This window comes from Azolla caroliniana, unplaced genomic scaffold, assembly GCF_043228905.1.
Source record: "Azolla caroliniana isolate FFs.n. ecotype wild unplaced genomic scaffold, voAzoCaro1.0.p SCAF_656, whole genome shotgun sequence".
NCBI classification, from domain to species: domain Eukaryota; kingdom Viridiplantae; phylum Streptophyta; class Polypodiopsida; order Salviniales; family Salviniaceae; genus Azolla; species Azolla caroliniana.
Window position 1 is genome coordinate 1 of NW_028231091.1, and position 9,033 is coordinate 9,033.

The 9,033-nt window shown below is 37.5% G+C and overlaps 1 protein-coding gene across 4 annotated transcripts; it reads right to left on the reverse strand.

Moving 5' to 3' along the window:
* Positions 1–39: 39 nt before the first annotated feature.
* Positions 40–7,932, reverse strand: LOC147847792 (uncharacterized). 4 transcript variants are annotated; one of them, XM_087338822.1, is made up of 8 exons: positions 7,735–7,929; positions 6,731–7,363; positions 6,368–6,632; positions 6,139–6,283; positions 5,236–6,043; positions 4,695–5,121; positions 2,179–2,354; positions 40–259 (listed from the first exon to the last, which is right to left on the reverse strand). In XM_087338822.1, exons 1-8 carry the CDS (start codon positions 7,749–7,751, stop codon positions 43–45), a joined length of 2,688 nt encoding a protein of 895 aa, XP_087194948.1. In that variant the 5' UTR covers positions 7,752–7,929; the 3' UTR covers positions 40–42. The 4 variants fall into 4 exon arrangements, with proteins under 4 accessions (XP_087194948.1, XP_087194949.1, XP_087194951.1 ...); XM_087338823.1 differs by having other exon boundaries at positions 6,731–7,612; positions 7,735–7,928; XM_087338825.1 differs by lacking the exons at positions 40–259; positions 2,179–2,354 and adding an exon at positions 2,362–2,718 and having other exon boundaries at positions 7,735–7,931.
* Between the last annotated feature and the right edge of the window lie 1,101 nt (positions 7,933–9,033).

Consider the following 9,033-nt stretch of genomic DNA (forward strand, 5'->3'; position numbering starts at 1 on the left):
ACCAAATGCACCTAAGATCATGGGCATGGTTTCCATAACTTTTTAATGCATAAAATATTGGAGTAGATTTTGATAACTCATTGAAGTTCTCACCTTTGCAGCAACTGTGATTGTTCCCAATGAGCACTTTCGTACTACAGAACCAGATGCACCAGACCCAATCTCATCAAGAAGCAATGGCATGAGTTTCTCACTTTGAGCCACTTCTAAATTCTCATTCTCCCCAAGAGGCAAAAGAAATCGTCGAAAAGGAATATATCTAAAATCAAAGAAAATTAAGGAATTAATAGCAATCTAAAAAAAATCTGGAGTATTCAAAAACACTAGTAGAAAACATGGCATGATTGAGAGTCCTTAACAATTGAATGATATAGTAAATAAGTTCTCTATAGCAGTGTCAAGCAACAATTCTCCATATGATGACTTATTCATATACACAGAATAGACTTGGGATCTCAACTTCAGGGTGAGAAAATCTCCACTACATTCATTCCATGTAGGAGACACATATCAAGAACACATGTATACTCTGGTTCCATAGATCAAATTTGGCCTCTTTATGGACGATAAAAAATACTAATTCTAATTCCATGGTCATTTCATCCTTAGTCTTTTACTAGCAATCGGCAATGCTTCAGTTTGAACCAAACCAAACCACAAAACCACAGCTTAATGAGTTAGCTTTTTAAATGGTTCAGTTCGGTTTGGTTCAAGTTCAAGTTTTGTAAACGGTTCGGGGTGTCAATGGTTAGTTCATTCAGTTAGAGCCTTTATCAGCTTTATCATTTCTGGTTTAAATGGTTTGAAATCGTGGTTTAAACGGTTTAACAGCTTAGGTTTTAGGGTGATTATTTTTTTGAACGGCCTTTTAGTTTTTAACCCTAATTCTAACATTTTAGGAAAAATCTTTACAATTTTGAAAAAAGAAATTAAAATATCGACAATTTTAAAACTAAATTTTGAAATTTGAGTTTTGACCTAACTTTGAAACCAAAACCGAACCATGAAACCACAGTTCTAAGAATTTAAAAAGTTCTAAAACTATTTGGTTTGAATATGGATTCTTTGTAACGATTTGGTTTACACAGTTTCGTGGTTCAGTCGCTCAGGTTTTAAGTTTCAAATTTCATAAACAGTTTTGAGTTTGACACTCTCAAACAATACCAAACCATTGCCAATTGTTATCTTTTACTTGCAAAAATCTAACGCAGTCCTAGATCACTCAAGGAGAGAAAGAAAAGAGGCTAAGCTTAGGATTAACATTTTCCTCTGCAATGTAATGTGGCTCTTGCTTCAGCAATCTACAAATGGGAAGCACAGAAGTTCATCACAACGGCATCCAAGGCCCAGAACCAGACACATCAATGTTTAAGCCAAAAAAAGAGTTGATTAGATATGACAAATTAGTAAGTTCCTCATAGAGGGAGACCTTATAAATGGCAGGGTAGACAAATACCACAAATCCATTTGTTTGATATTATTTAGTGATGTTGTGAATATCGGCCAGAAAATCCAGATGGAAAGCTATTGCAATGCAATGTAAATTGAAGGTAGCAACAGATGTCATTATTGCACTTAAAAAGTTCATGCAGTTTGCTCCGTTCTCTTAAGCCACTGTTTACAAAGGAAGATAAAATGGATACTGTAACAAAAGACGTTCAAATTTAATTCTGTTCAAAACAATCTATTGACCTATTCATTGGTTGTTACTAAAACATTCATTGAACGATAGTGACTGGGGTTATTTCTATTTGCTACCTAGATATCTGAGTCAGAGTACCATAAGAATTGTGTTCTAGATAGAGCACACTATCCAGACATGTGGAAATTCATTATGACCCTGAGTTCTTATAAAGAAGTGTCTTACTCATATCTACACAGTACATCAGAAACTGTGGGATGATTTTATAGGATGCAAATAACCCATATAAAGAATGACTGGAATATTTTAACTTGAATCCCATCACCATCCTTAGCCACATAATTTGTTCGACTGCCTCAAAAAAACGTTAAAAGGAAAAACCAATCTTCATTTGCACCAAAGATGTTTCAGGAGAAAATATAAAAGATCACTCAGATATATCAAATGCAAGCAAAATTCTGTAACTATATACATCTGATGTAATTTACAATACATAAAAATCAACATAATTCAGAAACACAGACTACTAGACATACCTGCAAAAGTACTCTGAATCATTTTCCTCCCGGATATCAAGGGGACGGCAAGCATCTACCAGCATTCGGACTCTTGCATTTTCCTTATTAAGTACAATCACATTCCAAGCATGTGGTGCATAATCAAGATATCCACGAACCAATTCGCAAGGTATAGATGTCCTATCACATAGATACTATTGTAAAACGCAGTTAGTCTCTTCCTCTCTGTTGTCCTCTTAATCCCTCCCTCCCTCACTCTGGTGTATGGTCTATGAGAGAGTAGATTTATCATTACTCAGTAGACATCTGTATGATGGTGTTTGGCCAAGGGAACGCTAAACATGAATGTATGGAATTGTAATGAACCTTCATTTGAAGATGCATGATACATTGAGGAGACCTTCAGAGACAGACATTGTCGTGTACATAAAAATATATCAATGCATGGGCAGCTAACTTCTAAATATACACAGATACAAGTGGGAAAATCTATCCATCCTCAACCACACAAAAGAGGGGCACCATAGCATCCATCCTCAGAGCATTCAAGGGTTAGACCTGTAGAACCACCTTATTTGGTATTACATGAAGGTGTCATAAGATTCACAACTATACACAAAGTATACTACAAGTAGGAGAAATCAACATAATGGGAATGAATAAACAACAATCAACACACAGAATGAAATGAAAAAGCAACAATATTTTGTAGAAAGGCTATATACGGAGAAATTGCAACAGAAGAGATAGCTGTAAATGGAGTAAAGGCACATCAAAGACAGACGACTCATGATAGTTAACAGCAACCATTTATTGCACAATAGACCCTGTACTGGGTTCTCTAACCTCAACACTTGAAGTAAGATACCATCTCTGGTAAAGTCATTGCATTGTCAAACCATGCACTTATATGTTTCAGGGTAGAAGATAGATCCTCAGAGTATTACGGCAAGAAAATGCCAAGAAATACTGGATACCACTTAAATAGAGAGATGGTTGATGACTATATATTACGGCTGTGTGGTATATACTCACATTAAACCATACCCATCTCGTCAGGAGATCACATTTTTAACTTTTGAAGGTCAAGACAGCCTATTTTCCACTGTACCATTATCCTAGATAACAAAGCCCTACAGACCAAGTTGCTATGATTATGAAGGTCATCGCACACGAACCCATTCATAAGAAGTGTTCTCAGAAGCATGCTCACAGCACATGCACAAATGCAATAGAGATGGTTTCACGAATATGTATGCTTAAATCCTAGTGGTTTACATTTTTTAGTCTACCTATGATGACAAATGCAAACGATCAATTCCATCAAAGATCGCAATGGTTTACAAAACCCTTTATTGCATGTTATATATGCATGCACTCCGCTTCTGCACATCTTTACAAAGACCGATATAATGCAGCAGTGAAAGCAGTTTTAACCACACTCAGTAGGTCCTTACACCCCGCTTCTGCACATCTTTACAAAGATACAATACTGACCCATGCAGCCATTATTGAAGACAGTAGAGCACAAAAGAGTTTCTTTACCAAGTCCGCATTGCATTGACCATGACCTAGGTCCATTGCCTACAGAAATGCCATGGGTAATTGATGCGCCTTACTCCCAATAGGATCCCCGCTGTAGTGGTTAGTTCTATTGAGATGAAACAAGCACGCCTGCTCATGATATATCTAATGACGTAGAGAGACTGGGAGTATAGTGTACATCCCTGGCATAAATTTTATACAAATAAGATATTATGCTAATTTCAGACTCTCCATATGGACTAGAGAGTCAGTTATTCATTTTGTGAAGAGTGATATGTTTGTCGATAAATCTAGCTTCCTCTAGGTAAAACCAGGGTCATGTTATTTACTATTCAAGGCTACTCGCCTCAAGCATGGATAAACAAATCATATCATTAATTTCTACTCGGAAAAAGAAAGAAATATATATGAACTTCACTAATGGGCCAAAATAACCTGTCAGACCAAACGAGAATATACAGCTTAAAATGTACCCTCTTCTAAAATACCTAGTCGATTGTCAGAAATAGAGCCGATAAAGGAGTAGCTTGAAGGCAGAGTGGAATGATACAGAAGGAGCATCAAGGAGGCTACATTAGGTTAGCAATTGATAAATTGAGAAGATTATTTGTGATTTTCAGAACCTTGAATGGCAAGATATATTTCATGATTCCGAGAATACGTTTCGAAGATTTTGGCGGTCCAAATAAATCAAACAAGTTTTTATGATGTGTCAAACTGAATACATATTTACGTATATGGGCCATAGCACATATATGCATATTAATTCCTATACATAAATAGAAATACAAGGTACATTTAACATACACAAGGAGACATACATTGCAGATTATTTATGTAAGTACTTAGGTTATCTTCATTAATAGAGAGATGAGTCATGACTGAAGGACAATTGTTTTGGAATCTGGATTTCAACTTATAAATTGCATATGAGAGACTAGAATTCAATAAAAGATGAAATGTGTGTACCACAAGTCTTAGGATAATACCTTGAATAAAATGGCACGATGTCGGCACACTCCATATGGAAGAAGCCCAAGTGGTATGACATTTGATTGCCTTTGAATTTTAAGTAGTTTTACAGATGCTTCACAAAGCATATGAACACTAGGGATGTTATTTTCAATCCTGTTGATATTTTGCCCACTTCTTGATCTGTGCAAAGCACCATTGCTACAAGAGCATAAGAAGGGAATGCCTGGTCTACCTCCAAGAACACCCCTACGGGCATGTGAAACATTCAATGTTTTGTCACTTCCACCAAAACAATCCGAAACAAAAAGAGAGAGCATAACAGCTTTCTGATATTCTGTCAGTCCAGAATGTCCCCCTTTCCCATGATGCCCAGCTAGATCCAGTCTAGCAAGAAAGTTCTGAGCTGAAAGCGCTATCACATCCAAATCCTCATCATGTTCTCTGTAAAGTGAACAAAATAAGATACAAATTTATTCATGTTTAATGAGCATTCTGGACTAGCAAACTATCAACCTTGAACCCAAGGGAAATCTCTATTTACAGTACCACCAATACCTGTCAACTAGAATAACTTCACGAGACTCCAAGATTTCATGTTGGCTTTCCAACGCCTCCAATGTACAAAATGGATGTTCTCGGCCAGCATCATAAAAACCATCTTGCAATGGTTCATCCAAACCAATCAAGGACTGAGTTCGATATGCATATGATGCTCCTGAATAAGCTTGTACAGACTTCCTCCTTTTCATAGGTTTTGGATTCTCAAAACTACTACCTTTGCGTCTGTTATGTGTTAACCCACTATGAAATCCTAGGTTGGACGTGAAGACTTCAACATTTTCCTTCAATAGAATTTCTGCACTTCCAGTGCTCTGTTCTAGGTTATTCCTCTCTCTACTCATAACCTGAGAAGAATTGCAATCACCTTTCTCTGTTGGAAGAAGCCCATCACTCTTTGGACTACTAATGCAATTCTCAAAACCTGAATCTGATGTGCTTTCATATTCCTTAGAAACTGAATTTTCTATGTCCCCACCCTCAGAAAGCTTTAAATCAGTATCCCTGCTAGGAACCTCCAACTTAGAGTCATTGCTCATTGCAGTTAGAGAGCTTCTCTCCGTTGTACCAATTTGCCTTGATGCTGTTTCTCTCACCAAAGCACAATCTTTTCCGTCTTTGGTTGAGCTGCTACTAATATCAACCTTTGTTTTCCTACTCAAATTCAGCCTATCTTGTCTGGCTTGCAATTGCTGAATCCCATGCCTCTTCCATAAATGTTTCTTTCTGCCATGCCCTGGATTCTTAGGGACATTAGCATCTTTGGAATAGAGTGTCGCAGGAGTAGGGGATGAAAACTCGTCTCCTAAAGAGCATATTAAATTATAATCATACTTATACTCAAGTATATAGGCAAAACAGAGTATCATACGGAATGCAGCTTTGAAAGAATATACTCACCCTCTTCCGTGGATGGTAGCAAATCAGAATCAATTCCACTGCTTTGGTCACTGGAAGATGCAGTGTCTTGATATGATGTAGGATTTCCCTCAAAACTGCAGGTAATCCATTCTGGAATCTCACAACTACCTCTAAGTTTATTGAACTGCAAGAAAGAAATCAAGGACCAGTAATCAATAATGTGAGAAAACTATTTAAAACTTAAAAGCCATCATATTTTTGTAAAAACCTTTGCATTTAGAGCCCTTAATGATGTCATAGAAGACAGTCCCAATGACTCGAGTGAAGTTAATTTGTTGTGAGCGACATCAATTGAACTCAATTTTGGTAGGCAGGCTAAGCCAGACGGAAGCTCAGTCAACTTATTGTTTTCAGCTCTCAAATGTCTCAATGATATTAAACTTGAAATTTCACTAGGAAGTGTTTTCAACTTATTGAATGATATATCCAGCTCCTCCAAATTCTTTAACCGCCCTATCTCGGGAGGTAGAAACCTACACACATATACAATGCTCATTTTTAAGATCCATATCAATATGAAAAAGCATAAAAAATTTCAAAGAAACGAATGACGTTATATATATTAACTTACGATATTCCAAAGTTGCAAATAGCAAGCCTGGTGAGAAGTTGCAGCTTTGAAATTTCAGGTGGAATGGACAAAACTGAGGGCCGAAACGGTGTTTGATGAAGCTCAAGTGTCTTTAAAGAGTTCAATTTGCTGAGAGACGGCAAGTTTCCCAGTCCAGAAGTGCAAACCTTCATTTGTAAATGTTCCAAATGAATAATATTGCTTATCTCATCTGGTAGCAATCTTACTTCATTTGAGAAGATTTTCAAGGTTTTTAAGTTATTTAACCTGCTTATCGACCTTGGCAATATTGTGAATGTGTTGTCATATACATATAAATCCTTCATATGTGAAACCCTGGAGTTCCCTCCTATGTATGAATTCAACGAAGATATAGAATGCCCATTTGGCGAAACATCCACAACCCAATCATCACCCGCATCTTCATCAAGAATGGGATTAGTACCCTCATTTTGATTGCTAGGATTAGATTCAGGCTTCTCTTTAAATTCATCCATTTCCTCTTGCACGTCTTCTCTAGAGTGATCATCTTCCCATGACCTATTTTGTTTGATTTCTTTGTTAGCACCATTGTCTTCATTCTTTCTCATAAGCGAATCTTTTTTTTGTGATGCACTATTGCTGTCATCCATACTGAAGCCGAGCGCATAAATTCAGTAAAAATATGAAAAACTCACACATTGCAATATAAAGCAGCTCTTGAAATCGTGATGATTTGAATAGATTCAGAATTGTCCACTTGTTTTCCGGTTCAAATCAATCAATCCTTAAATATGAGTTCTAACTTAAAAGCTACTGATTCAACATTTTCTTTGTTAAAAAACATGAGCTCGGTGCTGTGTTAAATCCACTCTGTCTCGGTGACTTGTTTTCAATTAAACCCTAAATGTACAAATTAATTTGTCAAAAACCTTATCTCTTAGAAAATTTCTTCAGAGATCCCTGTAAAATAAGAAAGGATGAAACAATAAGTTAAAAAACGTACGTAAGAAAAGTAGGCGTACCAGATCAGAGAGAACATTATCAGGTCAAAAATGAATAAACCTCTCGAGTTTGTTCTTTTAGGGTTAGGGTGAAGGTTAGGGTTAGGGTTAGGGTTAGGGTTAGGGTAAGGGGTTGCAGAACAGAAGGCTGCACAGAGAAGCTTCTGTTTCACAAGAGTGTTCGAAGAAATTTTGTAAGTGAAAATTGTTTATGCTTTTGCGTTTGTTTTCTTCTTTTGTTTTGGTTCTCGGACTCCATCCATAGTCGACACATAAATAGACTCCTATTTCTCTACAACTACAAAATTGGCCCTTAATTTAGCAAATCTCTTGTGGACCCCACCCTAGGACTTGGTGTCCTCTGGTTGGTGGGTGTGAACAATACACATAGGATTCCATATATAATAATATATATAGAGAGAGAGAGAGATGTCAAAGACACATAGCACCCTCTTCTCTCTCTCTAACCCGCTCGCTTTTCACCTTCTGCTCGAACCCCCTTACCTTGTCTGTGTTCGGCTCCGCCTAACCCCCTTCATGTCAGTTGTTCTATGCTTTTAAGACACTGTTGCACACTCTTCGTTTACCGGAACTTGCCTTCCGTTTTGAACCCTACCTCCTTGATGAACTATACAAATAAAAACCGAGTTATTATCGTCCATGGATATTGAAAGTACGATACATGTATATGTTCGTCATAATATTCTCCTTATTTGCCTACATTCGCCTTCAATTTAAACCCTACTTTTTTGTTTGGATTGTTCCAGCCGAATAGTTATTGTAAGTTCAAGCTAGACATTATGCATTCGGTCTTTGTTTGTGTTGAGAGACAAGCTCAACATCGACCGGTTCGGCTGAAGAAGCCGAGGACTGGATCGGTTGGGACCAATCGGCTAGGCCGAGTGCGTAAACCGGGAGGTCATTAGGAAAGATATTCCGTAAGGAATATATTTGGGAGTTAGTGTAGGAGCTCTTGATGAGCATTGAAGTACTGTCAGTACTTCGGTCAGTCCTTCTAGGGCTTGTATAAAAGTGTTCACTGAGCACGTCTTATGTACAGACTGAGTATTATTGTTGAATATAGTTTTTTGTGTCTTCTCTCTCACTCTCTCTGTCTCTCCCGCGTATACCATGTAAGCTCAAGCTCTCCATTAAACCTGAGTTTCCTTCCTTCTGTTCGGTCTTCATACTTGCTTCTGCACGTTGCTTTCTACATGGTATCAGAGCGTGAGGGTTGAGAACCTCTCTGCATCCGACACAGCTTGGCAAAGAAGAACGAGAAGAACGATGGATAGAGGCATGGCGAGCTCGCTTCCAACA

Bases quoted from the DNA above. Each gene is read 5' to 3' on its own strand.
- LOC147847792 (XM_087338822.1), bottom strand. The intron at 6,633-6,730 runs GTAAGTTAATAT...ATATGTGTGTAG, and splicing joins ATTTGCAACTTTGGAATATC to GTTTCTACCTCCCGAGATAG. The intron at 6,044-6,138 runs GTGAGTATATTC...TATGCTCTTTAG, and splicing joins GCTACCATCCACGGAAGAGG to GAGACGAGTTTTCATCCCCT.